Source organism: Canis lupus, chromosome 1, assembly GCF_011100685.1.
Source record: "Canis lupus familiaris isolate Mischka breed German Shepherd chromosome 1, alternate assembly UU_Cfam_GSD_1.0, whole genome shotgun sequence".
NCBI classification, from domain to species: domain Eukaryota; kingdom Metazoa; phylum Chordata; class Mammalia; order Carnivora; family Canidae; genus Canis; species Canis lupus.
In genome coordinates this window covers 2,691,830-2,718,567 of record NC_049222.1, presented here as the reverse complement: position 1 = coordinate 2,718,567, position 26,738 = coordinate 2,691,830, and the positions used below count along the sequence as shown (strand labels likewise).

The window sequence follows — 26,738 nt, the reverse complement described above, 5'->3', positions numbered from 1 at the left end:
CATACAGAGAAGAGAGCGAAAAAGCCTAACACACATCTCTCAGCATCCTGGAGGACATAACGCCATGAGTGGAAAAAGCCACTATTTACAAACTAATAGCCAAGATTCTCCAAAACTGATGAAAAATATGCATCCCCAGCCTCAGAAAGTCAACAAGCCCTAAGAAGGAGGAAAAATGACAACCATCAGAGACAACCAAGTGAAATTACAAAATAATTTAACAATATAAAAGGAGAAGGTATTGCAAATTGAGAAAAAAGTGGAATTGTCCACAGAAGAATGACAAAGACCATGGTAGCTGAATTCTCAAGAGGAAAAACAAAAGCCACGAGAAGGTGGAAACAAAACCCTGAATGTGCTGAGACAAGAAGGCTGCCCACTGGCCAACTGCCACTCAGTGATGGGGCCAAGGAAACACAGTGTTAGGAATGATGAGCGTGTCTTACCAGTGGCCCTTGCTCAAGGAGACTTGAAACATATTCTTCAAGAAAGAGGAAAATGATCCTCAAGTGGCTTCAGACGCATTTAGGGGGTGAAGGAGATGAACATCACTGTGCAGTACAGCAATGGTCATCATGCCCAATGAGGGGGAGGTCAGGTGACAAACTGGACGGGAAAACCAGGCAGAGCGAGAAAGGGTGGCCAGTGTTACAAACATGTTCCAAGACTTTGTATTGCTTGGGAGGAGGGTAATAAGAGCAGTTAATTTTAAATTCTGTTAAATATTAATATTTTAGTAATTTCTAAATCCATGAGCCAGGCCTTACGCTTCCCATTAACTCAAGACTAACTAATCCTATGTCTAATAAGTACCTAAGATTTAAAAAGAGTTCCCCCCACCCCAAACCCACTGTGTCCACTCTTTGTAAATGGTGGCCCCCACACAGGCCATCTGGCTAAACCCCTGGGAGCCATCTCTCTCTTTCTCTCCTGTCTTCATGCTACCCTAGTACACTCTGCCATCTAGACTCCTGCAAGCTTTCTTGCTGGTCTTCCATCTCTTTTCTTTGCTCTTCATATGGCCAGTTCTAAAAAACAGAGTGATCTTTTTGAAACACATGTCGAAATGCGCTAGTGGTTTCTCTCTGACTCAGATAAAACCAAAGTCCTGTCCTTACCCTCCTAGGCCCAGCATCACCCAGCCCACACACCCCATCCCATCTCTTCTGAACTTACAGCTCAGATACCTCCCCAGCTATTGACACTCTAGCAATGTGGGTCTTCTTGCTCCTCTAACATGACAAATGTGTTGCTGTCGGAAGCCTGATCTTTTTCACTAGAATGCTTTATACTCAGTATTCAAAAGGTGCTATGGACTGAATGTTGGTGTCCCCCCCACCAACTCACAATCTTGAAATAACCCCCCAATGGGATGGTGTTAGGGGTAGGCCCTTTGGGAGGTGATCAGATCATGAGGGTGAAGCCCATGAATGGGATCAGTGCCCTTATAAGAGGCCCCACAGAGCACCCTCACTCCTTCTGCCCTGAGGACACAGTGAGAGGGTGCTGGCTATGAACCAGAAAACAGGTCCTCACCAGACACCAAATCTGCAGGTGACTTGCTCTCAGGTTGCAGCTTCCACAGCTAAGGAATAGATGTCTGTTGTTTTAAGTTTCCTGTTCTATAGCATTTTGTTATAGCATCCTGCACTCCCTGAGACAAAAGGCTGTCGGCTTCACTTCCTCCTGCTTCCTGCTGAAACATCATCTTTTCGAAGACCATCTCCTGATTATTCTCTATGATTTCACCTTCCAATTGTTCTCTTTCCCTTATCCTGTTTTCTTCTCCTTCACAGTACTTACCATAGGGTATATTATGGTTTTGTTTCTTTTTTTTTAATGCCTTATCTCCATAATAAAACATAAAAATCCATGAAAGAAGGGGCTTGTCTTTGTTCATTGCTCTATCTCCAGAACATAAAACAGCTCCTGGCATGTAGCAGGCACTCAAGGGTAACCATTAAAAGAATAAAAATGGATTATGTTCCCCCCTTTTTAAGATGTGAAAATACTAGGTTAAAATGTAATCCAAAGGATGTCAAGATATGGGGGAGAAGCAGAAGCGTGGAAACAGAAACAAATGGAAAGTATAAAACAAAATATTAAAAATAAGTTCACATAGATCTGTAATAACAATAAATGTAAACAGACTAAACTCACTAGTTAAAAAATAGAGATTGCCAAATTGGAGTTTAAAATAATCCAGCTTCATGCTGTTTCTAAGAGATACCCCCTAAATCACAGGGTATGAGAAGATTGCAAAAAAATACAGCAGACCAATAAATAGCAAAGACTGTTGGCATACCCAGAGCAATACAAGACAATTTACATCTTCAGGGAAAAATAAGTATTATCATACCAACGATACAACATTAAAATAACCTCAAAATTCATAGTATATTATTTAAGAACATATGCATATGCCATAAATATATAAAGACATGGCTAACAGACAAGAAATTTAGGTTATCTGGAGACAGGTGGGTGGAGACTGTGATTTGTAAAGTATGTAAGTATTTAAGAACATATGCATATGCTAACTCTATTGATAGTTTTTTTTTTAACTCTAAGCTAGATGGGGGCACATAGGTATTCAATATAATTTCATCATATCTGTTCCATGTTGAAAATAATTCATAATTATTAAAAACATCTCTTTCCCAAATCTGATTACAAATGACTTCCAATATAACAGAGCCACCCAGCACAGGATCCTATGAACATGTAGCTCAGAGAATCCCTTGGAGAGAAAAGTAAAGGCTGGACAAGATTTGGAGGCATCTTCCCGGGAAGGTAAGAGCCTTCTTGATTTAGTAAGGTGCTCTGCTAAACAGGTTACTTAAACTCAACTTCGTTCTATGGGAAATGTGTGTGGACATTAAAGAAACAGTGAATATAGGTGAAGTACTTGCTATGGGGGTGGAGGTCCAAGGAACTGTCTCAACATTTTCCTGGAAATGAGGCAGAGACAACAGGTGAGGCAGAATGAGAGTGGGATGCCAGCTACCTGCTCCCCATGCTCCCCGAGGCAGCTTTGTGCCTGCACTTGTCCTGTTCTCTAGATAATCTCTGTGTCACATGCACTAGATGCACTGCACCCCACTCGTCCTCGAGTGACCTGTGTCTGGCACATAATGAGCCCTCAATCATCATTTGGAAAGTGCTGAAAACACGGTGATCTCAAAAGTGAACTTAGAAATATCGTATCAGCGCTGCAAATAAATGAATCCGCTTCAGCTGTCTAGTTGGGACCTAGCAAGACTATCCACCAGGATAATGCTCACCCGCTCTCCTCCCTCAGCTCAGTTTCTTGGCGTATTCACGTTTTACAACAGGGATAAAATACTAGGCAAGTTCTTTCCACCTCACAAATCTGTCAGTACTTCTGCTCATGTCACTCAGATGAGAAACACAAGGTAAAACCGATCTAAAGTTGGATGATGTGAACACATCCTTAATATCGTATGTTTAGGATGAAAGCTCAAGCAGGCCATTCATGGGGTTTTTTCCTGCTTATTTCCTCTCTGGCGGTGGAAGGGTGGGGTTGGGGTTAGCAATTTCACAAAACTCCGGGTTGCAGCGCCAGTCCCTGATTTCCGGGGCTGTATTCCCGGGCGCGGGGCGCTCTCCGGGACCGCCACCCCGAGGCAAGAGGAGCGGCGCTCGCCGGCGGGTGGGAGGCTGCGCACCTGGCCTCCCCGCCCCGCGCGCGCCGGAGCGCGCTCCGCTCCCCCCGCCGCGGGCCCCGCTGCGCCGCCCGGCCGCTGCCGCCGTCTCTGGCCCCCAGCAGGTCCGCACCTTGCGGAGCGAGCGCGCGTCTGATCCCAGCCAGGAGGTGGGCGGCGACTCAGCCCGTTAGGACGCGGACACTCTCTGCGCGCGCCGCGACTTCCGGGGGGACGCGGGAGGCCCCCAGGGGCGCGGGTTTCAGCGGGCTGTGTCTTCCACGTCTCTTGCTCCGGAGAGGCCCCGGAGCACCCCCTCTGCCGGCCCTCAGCCCTCGGGAAAGCGCCGGGATCCCTACAGAAACTGGGAAGGGGGCCAAGGCGCCCCGGGCGTGGAGGCGCGGGCAGCCCTCTCCACGAACTGCGCCGCGCGGTGCAGCGCGCCGCCTGTGCCCCGGGAAGCGGCTCTGCATCAGAGCAACAGGTGCGGCCCGAAGCCACTCCCGGAACGAGGGAACGGCCGGCCGGCAGGGACCCGAACCGGTAAGGCGCCGGGGGTCTCTGCCTCTCGGCGGCCGCGCGGAGGGCAGAGGGAACCCCGCGCTCTCGGGACCCACCCTCGCCCCGGAAGGTCCAGATCGCGGCTCCTCGCGGGCGGCCTGGCACAAACCTGGTGCGAGTAGGCTCAGCCGCAGGGTGCAGGGTGCAGGGTGCAGGGTGCGTGCCCATCGCGGAGCCTTAGGATCAGAGACTCGCGCTCTCCGTGCTGGGGCCAGGACCCCGCGTCCTCGGAGCCTTCTTCCACGGCGGGCACCGTCGCCAGCGCGCCCGGGCCGCTTGGGGCATGGAGCTGGCCGCCGGCAACCTCAGCGAGGGGAATGCGAGCGGGCCCGAGCCCCCAGCCCCGGAGCCCAGGCCGCTCTTCGGCATAGGCATCGGCGTCGAGAACTTCATCACTCTGGTGCTGTTTGGCCTGATCTTCGCGTTCGGGGTGCTGGGCAACAGTCTGGTGATCACGGTGCTGGCGCGCAGCAAGCCGGGCAAGCCGCGCAGCACCACCAACCTGTTCATCCTCAACCTGAGCATCGCCGACCTGGCCTACCTGCTCTTCTGCATCCCCTTCCAGGCCACGGTGTACGCGCTGCCCACCTGGGTGCTGGGCGCCTTCATCTGCAGGTTCATCCACTACTTCTTCACTGTCTCCATGCTGGTCAGCATCTTCACCCTGGCCGCGATGTCGGTGGACCGCTACGTGGCCATCGTGCACTCCCGGCGCTCCTCCTCCCTGCGGGTGTCCCGCAACGCGCTACTGGGCGTGGGCTTCATCTGGGCGCTGTCCATCGCCATGGCCTCCCCGGTGGCCTACCACCGCCGCCTCTTCCACTGGGAAGTCCGAAACCAGACCTTCTGCTGGGAAGAGTGGCCCAACCAGGGCCACAAGAAGGCCTACGTGGTGTGCACCTTTGTCTTCGGCTACCTGTTGCCGCTTCTGCTCATATGCTTCTGCTACGCCAAGGTGGGTGCGTGCAGGGCTCGGGCAGGGGCGCGGGCAGGGGTTCTGGCCCAGGCTCCTGTGATTCCAGGGTCGCCACCCCTCTGGCCCCTTTAGGAGCCCTGCTGCCCTTGCCGGGCGGGGTGGATGGTGTGGGAGACGGTGCGCCAGAAAGTGACTTGGAGGCTGGGAGCGGCTGGGAAAGTTTGCAGGTCACTTCCAGGAGGTCCCGCTTCCCCTCGGCCTCCCTGACTTTGTCCCCGGGCCTCCAAATGCTAGAGAAACCCCTATCAGAGGAGGGGTGGTGCTGGGTTTGGGGCACTCACACCCGGCATAGCCTGGGGATCTGTGGGCCACCTGCAGAGCCCCAGGGGGAGCTCAGTCAGCCTGAGCAGGCCATGCCCCTCTCTCATGCTCCCCTCCCCGGTGGTCCCCCAGGGCACCTGCTCCTCTGTGAAACCCCTGCTCCTGGTGACAGCAACAGCACTTTGAACTGGATTTTACCCCAAGCTTTAGCTTTATAAACCCAAGTGCTAAAGGAATATTTCTTCACAGAATCTTGACCTGAGGCTCCAGAGGACTTTGGATGCATGGGTTTCAATTCTGTTAAGAAGGGTTGTGTAGACAATATAAAGTGATTCAGGCCCAAATCCCTGACTCTCCTGGAGATGGGCATCATTGACAGTCTGGCCCAGCTACCCCCTCCCTCCTTACCCAGAAAATTGCTCCTACCCTCCCTTCCCAAAGCTCTGCAGAGCTCAGCACACTCACAGCGTCTCTCATTAATAACACAGGGTTTTGCAGATGGCATCCTGATCAGTCTTCAACTTTTTGGAGACACTTGTTTGTGTTTGAGTAAGAACAATGCTCTATCATGTGAACCCCAGGTCCCCAGCACACTCTCAGAATGTCATCGCCATAAGGAGAACATCTCTGTAGCCAAAGTTTGAAGTTCCCAGCATTTTATTTTCATCTTTCTCTGACTCTCATTCTGTTCCTGATGAGGCCATGACTATAGAGCCACGGATAACCAGATCACAGAGAGCAATAATTACCCACATTCAATTCATAAAGTGGTTTCCCCAGCAAAAGTGTTTACCACAAGCCCCCTGCTTTCTTTGTACCCTGCCCCATGTCATCTGTGTAGAGTTATATCTGTTTGAATGGTGATAGTATTGGATATTATCTGCAAGAGTGGCCTGCATCGAAGGGTTATATATAAGGAAACACAGAGGAGATGGGGCAGGAGAGGGCATTTGGAAGCTAGCTCTTTGATAAACTGCTGGTTTATTCACTTAGCCTTCTTCAAATGCAAAAAAATAAAAATAAAAATAAAAAATAATGTGGTTCTACCACTGTGGTAATCCCGTAAGCAGCTGTCTCACTGGAGCAAGCCTGTGAGTGGGAGCATCAGGGAAGGGCTTGGGGGATGTAAAGCAAGGGCCCAGATGATGACACTGGTAAATGGTTCAGAAAGGGTCCTAGGGCAGTTTCCAGTCACCGGGGAAGGGCCCTAGGGGCATGAAGCTCAGGACTAGAAGTGTTCTTAGGAGATTTGGTGTGACTCACTCACCTGAAGTAGAGCTGAAGCATGCTCTGCTTTCACCTCCCAGAACTCTATGAGTCTTCTCGATGGAAATGACAAGGCAAACTTTTTAAGAAAAATTAGCCTAAAAATTTCTATCATTTGAAAATTTATGAAAATCACACATAGGGCAAAGTTTCATCATAATTCTAAAAAATTCAACAAACACATGAACATCAGGATACTTTTTATATGGAAATAGCTTGTTTTTAAGCATAACTGGAAATTTCTTTTAAATCCAAGCTCATATTGGCACATTCGCTACAGGGCTTGGATAAGAGCTTAGGTGTTTTTTTCTAGCTGCTTTTCTTTGGTTCCATCATTAAAGAACGTTGTTGAGGTAATGATTCTTCTTCTTGAATGTGAGGTTCAGAACTGGCCGTTTCTCCAACGCCCAAGACTGATGGCCACAATGAAAAATCACAAATAGTCCCAAAGTCACCTGAAATTACATTTTCCCCTTTTTTTTCCCCAAGAAAGGAATTGCATTCAAGTGTTACCTTCTATTCCCCAAACCTTACGACTTTGTGTACAACAGTTTGTGTCTGCCAGTCCCTGAGAAACATGGAGAATGCCTGGGCTGGTGTGTACTTGCATGGGACTGTCCTCTCCTTTCTTGGAGGGAATTCTTGTTTGGGACCCTCCACCATCTGATCTGAGTGTAAACTCTTCACATGCCCACATGCCAAGTTCTCCCACATCTGATACCCAAGATGACGTTGGCTCGGGTTTGAACGTATGCCTCCTACACACACTCCTAAGTGCATAGAACCCGGGAGTGATACCATGATGCCATCATCATCCTTTAAAGGAATGTAGTTATAACCCATCATGATACCTTTGATGACAAGACCTCATTGAATACACATCAATATATGCATTGTAACACATCAGTGTGTGCTCATACTATGGGCTGTTGAAGGAAAACACAGTGAAGAAAACTATACTTGGGTATTTTTCTGTTGACCACTCAACAACATTCCACAGGTGGCCTCAGGTCACTGAGTTGTGATGCAACTGAGTTTGCTGAAGGGATGAATAGATCTCGGGCAGTGTTATGAAGCAGATAACATTTGACTTTTCTGTTTGGCCTCCTCTCTAATTGGCCCTTTCTGAATTTGTTTTGTTGCCTGTCCTCTGATCTCTCTTCCTGTCCTTTGTCCTCAATGACCAGTGTCCTCCTGTGGTCTCTTGGGGGAAGGCTGCCAGCAGGGAAACTCACTAGGCCCGTCCTCTCCAGACAAGATCCTGCAAAAGCTCCTCTGTTTTTCTCTTACCTTCAGTTCAGTTGTAAATCCCTACATATAACCCAAATGTTTCATGTCATTTCTCCTGAGTATTACACTGGCAAGAGAAGGCAAAAATAGTTTCTCATGAATGAAGCCAGCATCTCTCAGGAGATCCTCTGACAGGAATGTTCATTGTAAAACCTCGCAAAATGGTCTCTATATCCCCCAATTTCTGTTGGCAGAACAGTTAACTAATCCACTGTCAATCTACGGAAAGTGATCCCAAATGTTACTGTACCAAGTGATAGACTTGTCTTGTTGGAGATGATGCTGAGCCACTGTAGGAAGTGAGAAGCAGTTTAGTATGGCCGAGAATCTGGAGTCAGGAATTCACACCCCCGTGATGTCTGCTTAACTCACTTAGAGCTCATGGAGTTGGTAAATAAATCCTGTAGTTTCTTAATTAGGGTATAACTGATCACTGCAGAAATCCTGCATCTAGCTGAGGGCGGCAGACTTTTGCAGTAAGTCCAAACTGATTGCATTATTCCCACGCTGAAGTGCTGGAGGGAAACAAGACAGTGTCTGGAACGTGGTTTCTAGTTCTCTCAGAGCCTCATTTGGCAAACTACGGACAACCCAAAGCCCTTAGTCACCCAGAGGCTAATTTTTCCTTAGATGTTCACTCAGATGGTCTATAAAAATGAACACCAGCATGGGTCTGCAAGCTTGGCCCTGTTGGCAAGAACGAACCTCTGTTGTAAATCCCTACATGTAACCCAAATGTTTCATGTCGTTTCTCCTGAGTATTACACTGGCAAGAGGAGGCAAAAATAGTTTCTCTAATGAATGAAGCCAGTGTCTATCAGGAGATCCCCTGACAGGAATGTTCATTGTAAAACCTCACTAAATGGTCTCTAAATCCCCCAAGAAGCTGAATCTCCCACATGTGAGTTGTCTAAAAGCACAGCACAGTGGGCAGGATTAGAATAAAGAGCTAAGGGAAACCAGGTGGGTGAGTATTTGGTGTAAGGACCCCACAACAGAAAACAGAAGGAATGAGAGGAGGCAAACATTGGCAGCACTGGACATCGGTCTGCGCACATCATCTGGATTGGCTCCCTTGCTTGCTTCCTCCATTGGGTGGTGCCCTGGAGGGACACCTTTAGTAGTTCCACACGCCTAGGATGTAGCCTTGCACCTGCCGTACAGAAAAGACCTGCTGATTGTTAAAATGTGGAATCTTGGGGAAACCGAGGTGGAATGTAAGCCAGTAAGAATGCATATGTGGGTAGCAGTGTGGTCCTTTCTGGACAAAACCTCAGAGCCACCCCCACCCCCCCAGAACTCTCTTCAGACAGATTCCGTGACCACAAACTGCCTCTGGATAGTCCCAAAAGGTAGAGAAACAGATGCAGTTGGCAGTCCATGTGCATCGTTACTTTGGCTTCTTATGTGCATTTCTATTTGAATGATTATTTTAAGTCATAGGATTCCTATGTCAGGTCGCGGATTGTCAGCGTGAATCAGACCATGAACAGTGGGCACCAGGTGGATGCTTTTATTAGTCTGTGTTTTCCAGGTGCTTAACCATTTGCATAAAAAGTTGAAGAACATGTCAAAGAAGTCTGAAGCATCGAAGAAAAAGGTAATATTCACAAATATATATTTATGTAGATAGATTGCTTAGTTGATTTTTAAGCCTGATTGTCCTTCTGTCCATTCACTGTCATGAAATTTAGGTTCCTTGGTACAGACATTTGAGACAAACCTCTTAATGTGAGGCACAGGATAGGGATGGAAAGTCGGTGCCAGAGTGCATCCCAGGTGACCAGATGCTGCATTAAAACTTAGACGGAGGTTTGGAGAGGTGAGGGAAGGGGTAGTTTTTTGGATTCTAAGCCTCTTTAGGAGGTGTGTTCTAGGTTGATCATTGTAGAGTTGCTGACATCCATGATCTGCACACAACCATTTTATTGTATGTTTGCCATCACTGATGTGATTCTAGAAGGCTCTGGCTTGACTGCCTTTTCAGAGAATGTTACTTTAATCTCTCCCCTAAGCCCCAAGATCAGAGGCATTGTCCTTCTGTCTTCCTTCTGGACCTGTGTGGACCCTAGTCCTCCTAGGGAGGCAGGGGAGGGGCCTTAAGGGGACTTCTATTCATTTTTGATTGTCTTTCTCATCCAATGAATCCTGATTTAAACAAAGTTCTCCTGAATCGTATTAAAGCATCTAACATCCTGGTATTTATTATAGTTCACATTCTGAGACAAGACTATGTCACAAATCAGAATTAATCTCACTCTTAACACAATAGCTGTGTAACCTCTGGCTTTAGAAAGTGGACTAAGAGTATTGGACAAGATGTTTAAGGAGGGGATCATAGCCAGACACCGTTATCCCCAAATGTCAGTCATAACATCCCAAAGTAGCTTGTTTGTCCTTCTAAACATTTATTATGATCAAGGACACATAATTGGCAGAAATTATAGTTTGATCACATTTATTTTAAAAAATTCTACTTAAATAAAGCCCTTCCTGACCTTCCCTGCTTATAACACAGCTGAAACCATGTCTGTTCTCAGACTGGATGGAAAGAAGTGGTAGGAACTGGTGAAGAAGCCTGCCGTGTAACCTGCGTTCCGAATACGGTCATGTGGTGTTTATGGTAGCCACCGAAGGATGAAAGGTGCAGCAGAGATAACAAGCATGTCTCGCCTCTTCCATTCATTGGTCCGTCCTTCCATCCCAGCCCTTTTGTGGGCTTCCTTCTAAGTTTCTGGATTCCTTTAAACAGCTGGCAGAGCGTATGGGTGGAGTCATCCCTGAAGCTGCTCTTTCTCTCCTCCGTTTTCAGGGATGTTGTTATGCTGGACTCTTCCCATTTCTTTAGTCTGCCTTTTAGCTTGTCCTCTGAGCCACTGTCTCCAAGAAAATGATTCATTACAAACAATTAAGGATTGTTTGTTGTTCCCCGGGGTAGTTCTGTGTGGAGCACTCGCCTGCCCTCTGGGCCAGAGCTGACCCTGTGGGACAGACGAGGACTCTTCCCATGTGGAGCTTGCCGGGGGGAGGCCCAGCGTGTGCCCATGGGAGGACCTGGCCTGCCCACTTCCGCCGTGGGGATGCCCCGGTCCACGCCGTGTGCTTACCACCCAGGCTGGAACCAGTCGGGCTGTGGGTCCCATCAGGCGCTTGTGGTCACCAAGTGTTTCAGAGAGGCTGGGGAAGTTGGCAGTGAAGAACAAAGCAATGAGAAGAATGAAAATAGATCTTGTAAAAAATAATTGGAAAAGCTTCTTCTGCTTTACGGTGAAAATCTCTACAGATCAGTTTAACAGTTTCTGCATTTGGTTTTACAGATACGTATGTGTATGGTGTGTGTGTACACGTGTCTATATGCATCTGTGTGTGTATATTATATGTGTTTTATATGTGAGAGTGTATGTGTGTGTACAGGTGTGCATTTACCGTGTGTGCATGTATATGTGTATATGTGCACGTATACAACATATATGCACATATATTATGTGTGTCACACAGAAGAAATATGTATATATACATGTGTGAGCACATGCATGTGTACATGCACACGTATATATTATAAATGCACACTTGCAATATGTGTGCATGTATGCACACATGCGAACATATCAGAACATGTGTGCATATCATATGCACATGTGTGTAAATATAGTTCTTATCATAGGAGAGGATTTAGCATTTGGAGGTGGGAAGGTTTTCTCTTCCATTGGCAAATCTTCTGACCCTTAACAGCCCTGAACAGATGTCAGATCTCTTTTGATACATTTAATTGCCTCCTTGTTTGCATAGAACAAACAAGGTGTGGTGCTGGTGGTGGTGTGCATGCCCACGTCTGAGCAAGAGGCAGCAGGGAGGTGCAGGGACAGGTAGGAAGAGGGCAAAGGGCGGGGAAGGGGAGGAGGCCTGGTCTGGTAGAGAAGCCCGGGTGGGCCGCACCTCACTGGTGGCAGAGACAGACCGGCTCCTGGTGGTTTTCCCCGCGGGTCTCCGCCCAGGCAAGTGTGTGACATGTGAATGCTCAGTCCCTGGGGGACAGGGCTCTGCTTGGTACAGATGCCCTTGTTCACTCATCTCAGCTGCACAGGTTTGCAGCACAGCTCCTCCGCGGTGTAGAGCACCCTTCCTCCGCGCTGCCTCCATCCATGCAGGGGCTCTGTGTTCAGGTGCACAATGCTCGTGGGGTGGAGAGTTAGGACTTCATGCTGAGCAGTTATTCTGCGTGTTTGGAGGAACAAGGAAGAACGTGATCTCCAATGTAGAAATAATAGTAATGATAGTGCAGAGTGCTGGGGTTGATTGGACACTCTCCTATACACGAGAGATGTTTCCTGGCATGAGACTGATCAGACACGGGCCCGGGACTCTGTGGTCATTTCTGGAAGCCTCCAGAATGGGACATACATGTATGGGATGGGCATCTCTACGGGGAAACCGGATTAAAGGCTCCCTTGACACCTGTCGCCTGGGTTCCTTTAGCAGCTGCCCCCCCGCCTCCCACCACCACTACCCACATACCCTGGGCTTGAAGTAAGTCTGCAAGCTTCCTGTTGGGCATTTACTAGCTTAGGAAATGTTTTCATCATTCTCTTCTCTCGGCTAAGCTCCATTAGATGTATTGTGAGTAGGATTCTTTGAAGGAAGAACAGATGTCTCAGATGACTTTGAAGGAGAACATCTCACAGGAGGAAGAGAGATGAATATTTTTCAGATACTATCAGTATAAAGAGAAAAAAAGGAATACCCAACAAGGTTATAAAGGACTCAATCTCAAGGATAATGAGTTAGAGATTTTTATACATGACTTTAAAGGATGCTTTCTTTCTGTATCAAGAATCAGTGTTGGGATTCGATCCGCTGTACAAACAAGGGACATCACACATACCCTGGGTATGACTTCCTCTCTGATGATGTCAGTGATGGAATGAAAAAAAAAAAACGTGTAAGAAATTAAGAACAGTCAGCCTCATTCTCCACAGAGAGGCATCCTCTCGTTACAATCTGACCTTTCGAATAGAAAGAGAGCAAGGAGCTTCCCCCACAGTCTCTCCGAGGCAAAGACATGGTTTGGCGTCCATGGCTGTCAAGCTGGCGACAGCATCGCCTTTCATTCGAGGTGGATAAGGGCTTTCATGGCAGCTTTTATGTAATTCCCCAGAGGTTCTTCGAACACCACCAAGCTTTTCAGAAAGGCAAGTACCTAACATCCTTACCTACTGCACCAAGCCGTGGCAGCGAGGGGAGGCCCAGAGCTCTGTGTTTTCACAGGCGGCATCCTGGGTGATGACGGGCGCCCAGAGATGACGGCCCAGGTCTGGGGTTGGTCCAGTGCATTATTCTGAGCAGCTCTGTAAGTCAGAGCTGGTGTCATCGGTGCCGGCGGCCTGAGGGCAGAGCTGGAAGCCGCGGGTGGTGACAGAGGATGCCGTCTGCCCGTGCGGCCTCCCTTCCTGAGCGCGGCTGTGCAGAGGACCTGCAGGAGTCTGCGCCAGGGGGACAGAAGACGACAGACACCTGATGTCTCCGGCCACGCACCTGGACGCCGCAGAGGCTGACTGCATATCAGAGACTATTGTCTATTGTAAATGCAACCCTGTCGCATTCAACACCATGGATAGACCCAGAACAAAGCCTTGTTCCGGGTTCTGAGAAGACCCAGGCCATCACTAAAAATAAAAAGGTAAATTTTGAATGCATTGCAACGCACACGTACACAAAATATCCCACACTCATGCAATTTACCTGTGCCCCACAGATTTTGATACATTATGATCATATCAATAAGCTGCTGGGGCCTATTTCTGTCCTAGGCTTGGCACTTAGTAGAAACTTCCTGAGAGATGCTTGAAACGGGATCTCCAGAGGGTATTCATTTGGGGAAGTAGAAACATGTCCTCATTGTCTTAGAAGGAAAAGACGATGTGCTCTGTTCTATTTGTAGGTATAATTATGTCTAGATTGTTTTTGATGAAATCATCTGGGAAGGGAATCTCTCGTCCACTAATGGATAGTGGATTGATAGCAGACAATCTGCTAATACATGTGAGCAAATTTCATGTTTGCTTTGTGTATCATGGAGTAATTGGCTTTAATATGTAATCCTGTCACCCTATAAAAAACCTGTTGTCAGATTTTACCTGAGCTGTGAGCGTCTGAATGCATGAGGCATGGTCAGAATCGTTTCGCCAAGGCCCAGGGAGGTTACCTCCTCTTCCTAAGGCTGCACAGCCAGGTTATAGCTGGCATTTGCACAGTTCTGGGCGCCTTGTGATGGTGAGCTGTCCTGTCACCCCTGCCGCTCCCGATGGGGTTGCTCTGACCTTGCCCTGGAATCCCACTCCCTCCAGCCTTTCTGCCCCCACCTGGTTACAGAATGCTTGGCTTCCAGCCCATGTCTTGGAGAGATGTGTGCGGTGTGTGGTTCACTGCCTGGCATGACAGAGGGGTCCTCACCGTGGACCTACATACTGCATCCTGCCCTCGCTCAGGATGCGAGGACATGAGAGTGAGCATCCCTGTGCTCTTAATTAAACCCTCTTCCTTCTGTCTGCATCCATCCTGCCAACCCTTCTCCCCCCTTATCCATCAATTCTGGTCAGGATTCGCTTTTCGGTGGAAGGGAAAGCCCTGGCGGGGACCAGGAAAAGTGTGGCCTTACCCTTTCCTGTGTGGGTCGGGTGCTGGTGACCGGGACATCAGACTTCCATGTTTCCACTGCACAGATTCACGCAACCTGGGCTCAGTCTGAGAGAGGACACCAAGGGGCTTCCAGCCTGCATCGCTCCTGTCCTATAGATCCCCTTGCTCTGCGAGGAGTGGGCCTACTGGTGGTGAACTGGGAGCCGGACAGCGGTGTACAGGGGGCTGGGACCGTTGTTCCGTCTGCGGGCCAGGCAACTTTGGTTGCCCACCTAGGTGCCCTGATGCTCTGCTTAACCTGCCAGCAGCCCAGGCAGTGAAGCAAAGCAGTAGACGGGCTTTAGTCTACTAAAGTCTACTTAGTCATGGGGGTCACATGACCTGGCTTCTGGCTCTAACGTGGCATTTGCCTCTGGAGCATTAAGGCACCTGTCTCGACCAGTCCAAACATCAGCTTTCTCATCTTGGACCCATGATCCTGACCAGGTCTGCTTCCTGCTCATGGCCAGCAGTCACACAGTGAGATGCCCAGTCCCCCACCACCACCCCGGTACCGCTGTGGCCATCGGGGGGTCAGGACCCTACTTGCTTCCTGAGCCACCACATGTTGGCAGGCTGGGCAACCTCTTAAGGAAGGAGCCAGCTGATCATGTTGTATGGCAGTTTAAAGAATATGAAGAGGCCACTGTCTTTTGTTTGAAGCCACAGATCGAGTTTCCAACTGATCACAGCATTAGTATCTAGTCATCGCCTTTCAAATGTGTACCAACCAGCTGCCATGAAACATGGAAAAGGTGGTCCTCAGGCTCAATCCCACCCACCGAGGAGGTAACAGGCACTAACTGGAAGCCAGAGGGAAGGCTCCTCTTGGGTTGAGGTCCAGAGGTCCTTAATCAGCTTCTGCTTTCTTACATCCCCTGCTTGGCCCAGAGCTCAAAGGAAACATGCGAGTCCTGCCTCTGCCTCTGCCTCTGCCTCTAGGTGTTTTCTGATTTAGGGGTGGCAAGGGAAGGGTCATGTGCAAGCCAGGAAATGGAGCTGACTGGCTCCCGGAAAGAAATGGAGGTGTCTCATGGGAATGTGTCAATGTGTTGAGGTCTTCCACTTGCCAGAGCTTAACAAGGAGAAACAAAAAAAATACACCATCTGTCGGGGCCACCGGGGGAGAGGGTGTGAGTGCTCACTGAGCTGCCTCTCACCTGGAACTGTTTCAGCATGCACCCTGCTCAGAGCTTTGTAGGTTTTGGAATTTAAAGATTAAATAGTGTTTCGTCTCTGTGCATTTCTATTCCCATGATCCAGTGTTTGCTTCCCGTGATCCTCAGGCATTTCACATACGTGGTGGACTTATTCCAGTGCAGGTCCCAAACAAGTGTTGAACAAAACCATGTATATGAAGTCCCGGTTAACACTTAAAGCAAAGTTTGATAGTCTTATTTCATGGCAATAGGCATAAAATGAGCTTAGAGCGTGTTTTAAGGCTCTGGATGCTTTTCCTGTGATAATTGATATGTGTGTTTTCCTCTTCCTCTCCTAGACTGCACAGACAGTTCTGGTGGTGGTTGTGGTTTTTGGGATATCCTGGCTGCCGCACCACGTCATCAATCTCTGGGCTGAGTTTGGGGTTTTTCCGCTGACCCCCGCCTCCTTCCTCTTCAGAATCGCTGCCCACTGCCTGGCGTACAGTAATTCCTCGGTGAATCCCATCATATATGCTTTTCTCTCCGAGAATTTTAGGAAGGCTTATAAGCAAGTGTTCAAGTGCCGCACTCACAGTGAATCGCCTCTTAATGATACTAAAGAGAACAGAAGTCGAGTAGACACCCCGCCATCCACCAACTGCACTCACGTGTGAGAACAGCAATAGCGCTCTTGTGCACCAGACACAAAGCTGTAGGGGAGGGGTTGAGCAAGGCTGCAACTTCTTATGCTCACCACCATTCATGTCATTCCCATTACATTACACTTGGTTTTTAAAAAAGTGCTTTGATCCGTTTGGGAAATCTCTAGGTCTAGTAAAGATTATTTCTAAATTTTATTTCAAAAACAAAAGGAGATGCTATGTAGTTTCATACTTCTACAGAAATGAAAGTTTAGTAGAGTTCCCTAGATGTGATCAGTTCTTCATAGAATGAGGACTAAGGACCTAAATATTGTTGGGAATATTGGCAATCTACATTTTGAAGCAACTTTATTTAGAAAATACAGCTACATGTTGATTCTTCAATTTTAAGAAAAGAGGTGATATTGTAAGCTGTGTGTTTTAGAATGTGATCACGGACACATGATGAAAGTTTTACCTGAATTTAATTTTTGTGGCTGTTTGTAGAGAGACACATCTATTAAGTGGAAGTAAGACTTGCCAAGCTTATTTGCACAGGCTGCATTTGCTGCCAACTGTAAATAGGGAGCAGGGTTTCTGGGGATGAGCTGCTCCCACCTGTGGTCTTGAGGTCCCTTAAGTATCTTCAGACATCAGCTGCTGTGTAGCAGTGATTCGGCGTGGCAGCCGTGGGTGCCGTCCTTACAACTATCCTGTGACGTAGGCTTTGTAGAATTAACTGAAAAAAAAAATCAGGGAAAAAAATGCCAAATACAACTATTCTGATAGTAGAAGCTTCAAGTGAGATTCGAGAAGGAAACTGGTCATTACAGTTTTACAAATCTACTTGCCTGGGGTATTAGCTGTGCCTCGAACAGAACTGAGCCAAAAGATAGTTAAAAAATAAATCAGTGAAGACACTGTGTAAATAACGATTTCTATGGGGCCAGAGAGAAGTCAGAATTCAGTGAGCCATGTGTGGCAATGGGTGTGTCACGTGCAGAAACCATACTCAACGTCTGATCCAGAAAACGTTTGAAGAAAAGGAATCTTCTGAACAGGTATACCCAGGGATATATGTTGTACAAACAAATGCTTTTTTCATTAAGTTTGTAGTAATGTTAAAACGCACATTTACCCAAAATATTACTTCCTCTGGAAATGTCACTTTGAGGTTAAAATGATCACAAGCTGAATTTCAGATGTGGGTTTCACAACAATTTCATATTTATTCATGTTTACAATAAAAAAAAGGGATGAAAAGATTAACTTATCCTATCTTAGGACAGTAGTTTTCAGACTACAGGACTTTGATATATTTTAGAATACAAAAACAAGACTTTTTTTAAAACAGGATTAGCATAATGTACACCTGTGTCAAATCAAAATTCCATATGAAATAGCAAATTTTAGATAAAAACAAACTTGATATAAGTCTTTTCATGTTATGTATTTATTGTCACTAATTATGTTCCTCCCACAAACAATATTGACATTTGCAATGGTCTGATTCTGCCGCCAGAAGAGGAGAAAGTCTTTGAAAGGATGGGAAATCATGAGCTCTCATGTTGGGTGCCTAGAGAAACAACTTGTGTGTATGCATATGTGAGTATTTTGAAGAATAGTTTAAGTCCTTTGCATGGAAAATTTTTTGCACTTTATTCAAGTAGAGCAGCGGAAACATTGTGTCTTGATGATGATACCTCATGTGCTTTGTGGAATTTGAAGTTGCAATTGCAAATGCCACAAGTTGTGTGTGTCAACTCACACAGAGAAGTGCCCTGGCTGCCTTTGGACTTGCACAGTTGGCAAAGGCCTCCTGCACCACAGCTGTTCATGTTCTCCCCTGCTGATTCCTCTACACATACATGGAAGTATTCAAAAAAAAATACAGTACCTAATGCTGCTATTTTGTAAGAAGCATGCGGAAGATGTCCTTGAACACGATGGACGTACTTACCCACATTGACTCCTCTGGTCTTTCCTATTTGTTTTTGGCACGACAGACGCTATTGGCATAGTCCCTAGCTGGTACCTGCAAAACCTCAAATGTGCTGCGTGTAGATGCAAATCACTTCATTTCGTATGTAGAGCCAGTGTTTCTCCTGCCCAACATCATTCCTCATATTCAGAGTGTAGGTGGTCCCTTGTATAACCAATTTCGATGTGGAGGGTCACTTACATCCTGCAAAGATCAGACCCTGTGAAGCTGTCTGCATGAGGAGTTCTGAGGGACAGTAACAGACTTCATCGCCCAGACAAGTGTTGGAGCATCTGCTTCCTAGGGGGCTGTTTTTCTAATATATCATCGATGCCACCAATCCAGAAGCACCTTTGCATCCTTCACTAAATAAAGAAGACCTCCCAAGGACACGCTTTTACTCGCAGCAGCCAGAGTAAAGGAGAAATACAAAGCAAAGGCAAATACAGCACTGTATTTGCCTTTGAAGTTGAGCTGCTTGAGAACCATGTTTTTCATTGACCTTCAAAGAAAATTGATGTTTTCCCCTTAGATTTGGCTGCCTCAGTGTCCCAAAGTGGCTGTTATTTTTCTGGACATTTGCTTTCACATTTGTGGACTGGCTCTGCAATATTAAATAGCCAAATTCCTGGCAGCTGCATACGTGGGTGCCCTGGCTTCAGTCTCCTACTGATGAGTGTAGAGACGTGGTTGGAAAGACTTTCTCATCCTGCATTCCCAGGAGATCTGTTCAATAGATGCTCTCTGCTCTTCCAACCATGTGCGTGCTCAGAGGCCATTCTCTGAGTGTTTTAGGTACATATTTTTTATTAATGCAATTGTTCTATATCCACGTTGGGAGTAGAATAGTCATTTCGACCTCTTCCTCCATCACTCCCCCTTGTGTTTCTCTCAACTCTTGCTTCCATCTGAGTTTCTCACTGTGATGTTTACCATAGTGAAATCTCTCCTTCGACTCAGACGTACTGAGTGACAGTGAAGAGGGGACGTGGCTGCTGAGCTGCATGAACCACTCATGCAGCTAGAAGCTTCATGCGTTTCACTAGAAGCTGCTCTTGAGTCACTTGGGGTCTTGCAGACGACTGTGTTTACCCAACACCTTGGACACCCTGAGACCGTGCAGTTAATAGTTTCTACATGTTAGCTGAAAGCCAAGGTCAGACTTCTCCCGAGCAGGAGAGAGGAACCTGGCTGGGCATCCATTCCCTTCCCACAGATGCCAGACACTTGTGAGCCCCAAACTGCTCCTGTTGAAGCAGATTGCATTAAATAAAATAATGGATAGCTTCGCCATGTTCTTGCTTCAAGGGATCTACTAAATGCATGTATATAGACTACACAGTCATAATTTGGGTAAATATATCAATGTGGCTACTTCCTCTGGAAATTCGTCATCTAAAATTTGTAAATTTGATCTACACTGACTGCAGATTTCTCCCAGGTTTTAGATTTGTAAGTGGCTTTCTATGTAAGGTAATCTTGTTCTTCTTGGCCATTAAAAACTGTTGCATATTAGGCTATTTGTCTAGTGGATGTTAATGGCTTGTTTACGTAGAAAAGCCATATATAGCAAAAGTAGGTGGCTTAAAACGCTGATGGTTGCCTATTGCTTTGGAAAGAAAAAAAATTACAGAATGCAATTATATCTGATTTTAATCTATAAAGTATTTTGATTTTTCCCTTTTAGAAGTGGAAAACTTGAACCTGCTGGACAAGTTAACACACGGAGAACCTCTGATGCAGGCTGTGTCTACATGACAAGCACGTCTAAGGATAGGGTGCGGATATTGTAATGCATTGGTTAGGATGTTGTGTTTGTTTACTCTTCTTACCAGGGCAGGTTCACTTACACCTACCTTTTTAACTCTGGCTGTCTGCCTGGGATTCTGAGGTGGGCACATCTACTTGTTTGGCAAGATCTTTAGAAACATTAACAGGCCCTGGGCATTTGCTTCTCTACTATGCTGGGCGCTACTCACTGCTGGTTCCTGAGTGCATGCTCAGTGCACCCCTCACCAGCCCTTGCTCACGTGCATCTGGGAACTCAGGCTCTATCCTGGGTGCAGGTGCACTGGGAGGGGCCATTCTGGTGGGTGGGGAGTAAGCTATTAGTGTTTGTGTACATTGTGGAAACAGCCTCAGCTGGACTTTCTCTCTCTATCTGTTCTGATGCTGGCTAAGTTACCCATGTTTAAACAATCGTTTGGAGAACTGGTCCTATAGTTAAAGATTTTGATGTGATTTTTGGGGTGGAAAGCCTCATCCTTTCTGCTGGTGATCAGATGTCTGGATATCTCTGGTATCTCTGGGTATGTTGTGTGCATCCAAATTTTCAGCATGAGAGAAGTCAAAGTAGAGGTCAGCAGCTGCTGGAATAGATGGCAAGTGGGATCGGCCATTCGAATTCCTTACTCTCAGGCAGTGGTGATCAATAAGGTAACCTATCAACTGGGATGAATCTTAGGGTCCACTGTGGGTTTCCTAGGGGACACCATGCACTACAGCACCTTATTTCAAAAGATTGAACAGTGACTATTAAAACTGAAACATTTACGTGTCTTTCTGAAGCCCACTGTGGCTCCATTGAGCTCTTTTTCCCCTTTCAGTGAGCTTATTTTGGGGAGTCGAGGTAACATGCCATCCGGCGGGTAAAAGTGGGATGGCCCTGGCGCTGGAGCTGGAGAAGAACAGAAGTGTCTGGCTGCGCTTTACAGTGTGGTAAGCACCAGAGCACGTGTGAGGCACTCCTCCAGGAACAGAAAGGTAGTGGAGGCAAATCTCACACGGGACAGCTTACGTCCGCGTGACAGGGTGCACCTGGTGCCTGCACCGCCAATGTGGCAGGTGACATAGAGGTTTTGTTGTGATGGGATGTGTATCAGCCCCTAGGAGAAAATAGGTGAAACCCCCGCTTATGAAGCGGGGCACCAGGGGTGAGACCGGAGGCCTTCGGGATGTAAGGGGCCGTGGCTAGTGCCTAAAGGGTCGCCAAAGGAACAAGGAATCACCGAGTGCCGCCTCTGTGTCGGTGGCAGAGCCTGCTCCTCAGGGCCCTTGGACGTCGCAGACCTTCGGGCCAGGCACTGGGCTGGGGAGCAGACGCCGGGCTCCTCCTCTGCGGTTCCGCCCGCCCCAGCGCTTCTGCTTCTGTCGCCCCGGACCTCCGCGTCACATTCCCCTGGAAGCTGGTTAGAGACGGCTCATCCGAGGCGCACGCTGCCCACTGTCTGTGTGGGTTTTCCTGGTCCTGCCCCACTCACATTTGCATTCCTTACACACCTGGCCTCTTCCCTTCTCCCCGGCTTCTTTCTTCAGATCAATCATGTTTCACACTCGCCGTCTTCCAAATTTGTCATCGTTGTGGGGTCTCCGAATGACTTACACTTTTTACATCTTCTTGCTTTGGCTGGACTGATGACTTTTTCCTGGTTACATTGTACCGTATTTCTCCCTTTAACAGTGAAAGGTCAGGGGATCCCTGGGTGGCGCAGCAGTTTGGCGCCTGCCTTTGGCCCAGGGCGCGATCCTGGAGACCCGGGATCGAGTCCCACGTCGGGCTCCCGGTGCATGGAGCCTGCTTCTCCCTCTGCCTGTGTCTCTGCCTCTCTCTCTCTCTCTGTGACTATCATAAATAAATAAATTAAAAAAAAATAACAGTGAAAGGTCAGAAACACATGGTTTAGAGAAAATCACTTTTGTAAGGATCACAGATGACCACTTTTTTTCAGAGAATGGGGAGTCCGTAGAGCAGGTCCATGGGCACATCTGTCCAGAGGGCCCCCTTTTGAGTGCTGGCTCTGGTGATGCCACACCTTCAAGAGCTCCCCTGTGCCCTCCCTGAGGCCCTGCCTGGTTGTGCTGGATGAGTCTTCCCAACCGACTCCGCCCCTCCCTGCATCCACTTTGCTAAGAGATTCGAGCAGGTGAATGGCCTTTCCGTGATGCCTTGGGCTAGCTAGAGCTCTTTCCGATCTGCCATGACTGAAAATGAAATTTAGTGGAGCACTTTGGGGAACAGAACAGCCAAGGGGAAAGCACCAGAATCCAATTATAAGTGGGTGTCTTGCCATTTAACCTGCTACTGTGGGTACCACTAGTTAAACAGTCTCTTTTTAGAAATGACCATATCCAAGAAAGCAGCAGTGCATGGGGGGGTCACATTGATTTTTCAATGGAAACCTTCCCATCTTGTTAGAAAGAAAAATCATTGTAAACATGCAGTTATGGCACATTTTTTCCAGCTTTGACTAAGAGAAACTACGGATGGAAAGCACATCATTTCCCATTAAAGAGACTGTTGCTGGTGTGTAGATGTAGCTAATGAAATGGATTGCAATGATGCAGCTCAGGGTTGAGCAGGGCCCAGTGATACAGGGAGGATCTTCAGGCATGTGTGTCCTATTTATCCTTGTCACCTCAGGGTCCCATGGGGAACCTCACAGGAAAGATAGTGAGTGAGCAGATGCCTTGTGTGTGATATTTTCAAAACAAGGCTGGCATTGATAAAGAATTAAATTTAATAATCCTTTTAATATTAAATCAGATTATCAGTTAGGAATATTTACAAACTGAAATGGATACAGAAGTATCACTTTCCATTCACTGATTTTCTACGAGTCATACTTTATTGTCATATATTTCATAAAGATTGAAGATTTGACACCAAGGGATAGAAATGCAAAGTTTCCTTAAACATTGTTGGTATATCTTTTAATTTCTCAGGTTATACCTGCCTGAGTGAGGAGAGCTGTGCATTGTACCAAAGGTCATGGATGTTAGGGTACTTAGGGAGATTTGGTTTAATCCTGTTGGTCAGCTGCTGTTGGAAACACCGTCTTTGGCATTCTCACATATAAAAGAAGACTTGAAAGAGATGAACAAGTCTCAGAAACCCATTTGAATGAACTGAGACTTCTACAAGAAGGTACCAATGATGCTCTGGCCTCACCTTAGAGCCATGGTTCTCAATCTTGACCAAGTATCCGAATCTCTTGAAGAGCTTGTTTAAACAGATTACTGGGCCTCACCTCCAGAATTTCTGATTTGGTGCATTTGGGGTAGAGTCCCAAGATTTGCATTTCTAACAAGCTTTTTGGTAATATTCATTCTGCAAGTGCAGGGATCACATTTTTGGACCTCCTTCCCAATTTGAGTGGGTTGGAGATGGAGCCCAGGCATCTTTGTAAGGCCTCAGGCACACTGCCAGAGTTAAGAACCACTCAAGTTAAGTAGATGGCCCTCTGCACATCCAAACTTCTGTGGTTCTATGAAAAAGAAATTGCTTATACGGAATCTAAAGCATTCAGATTTTATTGTTTACATTGATCAGAGTCATAAAATATCTGTTCAACTATTATATTAGCCTATCTGCAGAAATTTACAAATTTTCAAAGTGTGAAGGAGTTTGATAACATACATGTAAGGATTTCAGAAATTATCATATTTTTCCCTTCAAAAAAATAGCTTGGTGGGAAAGGACACTTGTACATTAATTTTGTCCCCTCCCCTCCAATATATAGACTATAGCATTCTAATGTTACATGTGAATTTTTGAACTCAATGTTTAACTTAAATATATGCATGTCTTTCTATGCGACTGCTGATTTTTAACTACATTATTATCTCTAAGAGATAAATGTAACTTCTCTGTCTTTAAAGTTTTCAATTAATTATCTCATGATAATATAGTAGTATGGATAAAGAAGAAAATCTGTTTATATTGATTTTTTATTTTACTAATGTGATTGCTTAAACACTGCTGTATAAATAATGATGAGCATGGAACTTCTTATACCAGATGCTGTTACAACTACTCTCTGAGGTTTCTTTCTCTAAAATTTATCTTACCATCTATAAATTTAGTATGACTATCATATATAAGTTTAGCATGAATACCAGTAAACTTGCAAAGCCAAACACCAAAAATTGAGTTTATATTAATCCACTTAGTACCAGATGTGGTCATCCCCAATCACTTTGTGTTCTGCATGAAGTCTAGGTGGAATTTGTGATTTGAACCAATTTCTTGAATTGAAAATAAAATTTGTTCCTCGAAGTATTCTTACTTATGAGTATGCTATTTTCGAACAGAGTAATTGCCCCATTTTATAAGGCATATTTCCCTAAAGATAGGAATGCAATACAAAGTTGTTGAATTATATTAGTTTCACTCTTAGGGGAACCACTGTGGAAAATACAGAGGAATCATGTTGGTGGAAAACTGATGACTATGTTGATAAAAGTTTCCCCCCCCTTCCCTTCCTCTTCCTTTTGCCTCTCCTTCTTCCTCCTCTTATTCTCTTTCCCCTTCTCTGTTTTCTTTCTAAATACATGCCTATTGTTTTGCGAAAATGACACAGGATTACTATAAGAAATTATAAAGAAGAAAGAGCCATCATTAACATCTTTTAGACATCGCTTCAATGAATATACATACTAACAAAGGATGAAAGGAAGGGAGGGAGGGAGGGAGAAGGAAGTTCAGAAAAATTAGATCATAATATGCATTCTATTATAAATAATATTATTGACTTTAAAACTACTTGATTTTAATTGGCAAAATACAAAATGAAGTGAAATAAGAAGAATTGTTAAATTTTAAATAGTTGATCACTGTAAACTAAAACCAAAGATTATGTAAAGTTAATGGGAATCAGAGCCAAGTTGGTAACTACTAATACATTTAGGTTTAGACAGTATCTAATTTTCTTTCTCATAGAAAATTATTTTTCAAAAATCTTAATTCTTATTTCAGTTGACATATTGTTTACCAGTAGTTTTTTAAAAAAAATTCTCATATGAGCTCTTTATTTGGATTCATCTTGTCAAGTAGTATTTTGTTCCTCAAAGATGCTGTATTCTTGAGTTATTACATGTTGTAGAAGATTTATTTGTTGCCTTCATATATGGAGAAAAATCAAATATAAATTTATTTCATTGTACTGTATTTTCAAATGTATCTTTAGACCCAGCTCATAATTTTGATATTACTGGGAAGAAGTTGGGAGGTAAACTGATTTTCCCTATTTCAGATAACTAGCTTTCCCCCCTCCTCTGGATGCCCACTTGCTTTTTAGAATTATTGATGCCTGGTATTTTCACTAGGATGGGTATTTTCATCACTCTCTAATGCCTGAGTATTCTTTACAGATTGAATTATGATTCCACACAAGTGAAAGGAATATTCATATCTTCTTAGCCAGGTAATTTACAACCTTTTGGAATGTAAGGATTTTTTTTTTGAAACATAAACAATTACCAGGCTTTTATTATGAGAGTAATTGTGCTTTTAAAATATATTGATAGAGAAAGAGCAAAATGAAAAAAGGAGCGCAAACTACAGACTAATATCTCTTGTGAATATAGACATGAAATCCTCAATAAGATATTGGCAAATAATATCCAGCAATGTTTAAAAAGAATTATACACTGTGACCAAGGAGGATTTATTCTAGAAATGCAAGGCTAGATCATCATTCAAAAATTAATCAGTATGGGGCCCCTGGGTGGCTCAGTAGGTTAAGTGTCTGCCTTTGGCTCAAGCCATGATCCCAGGGTCTTAGGAACGAGGCCACCAATCAGGCTCCCTGTTCAGCGGGGAGCTGCTTCTCCCTCTCCCCCTTACTCATTTCCTCTCTCTCTCTTTCTCTCTTTCTCACCATCTCTCTCTGTCAAATGGGTAATAAATAAAATCTTTTAAAAAATTAATCAGTGTAATCTAATATTAGCAGGCTAGTAAAAAAATCATAGGGTCATAACTGATGTAGAAGATGCATTTGACAAAATCTAACACCTATTTATACTTGAAAATTTTGAGCAAACAAGGAACAGAGGGGAACTTCCTCAACTTCATAAATATTATTTACATTAAACCTTACAGCTTACATCATACCTAATATGAAAGACTGAATGCTTTCCCCCTTATATCAGGAAAAAGACAAGAATATCTGTTCTTATTCAACATAGCATGGAAATTCTAGCCACTGCAATGAAGTAAGGAAAAATAATAAAAGGCATAAGATCAGAAAGGAAGGATTAAACTGTATTTGCAGTTGGTATGATTGTCTATGCAGAAAATCCTAAAGAATCTACCAGAAACCATTTGAACTATGAGTGATTTTAGCAAGGTCACAAGATACAAGATACGTACTAGATACAAGATAAGAACACAAAATACAAAATGAAAGAATGCTACAGCAAATCAGTTACATATTTAAATGATTTATACTTTATTAATCCCAGCATAATTTACATGCATTCCATGGAAATTAGCAATCCACA

The 26,738-nt window shown here is 45.5% G+C and overlaps 1 protein-coding gene across 2 annotated transcripts in view; it reads left to right on the top strand.

Moving 5' to 3' along the window:
* The window catches only part of GALR1 (galanin receptor 1), a 73,651-nt gene extending 49,135 nt beyond the window's left edge, over positions 1–24,516 (top strand). Inside the window, exons 1-3 of one of the 2 annotated variants that reach the window (XM_038525738.1) lie at positions 3,796–5,181; positions 9,554–9,619; positions 16,193–24,516. In XM_038525738.1, the coding sequence (XP_038381666.1) occupies positions 4,510–5,181; positions 9,554–9,619; positions 16,193–16,510 (1,056 nt within the window). In that variant the 5' untranslated portion in view covers positions 3,796–4,509 and the 3' untranslated portion in view covers positions 16,511–24,516. Of the gene's footprint in view, positions 1–3,795; positions 5,182–9,553; positions 9,620–16,192 lie in introns of those variants that run through there. The other variant, XR_005353287.1, reaches the window with a different exon arrangement.
* The last annotated feature ends 2,222 nt before the right edge of the window (positions 24,517–26,738 follow it).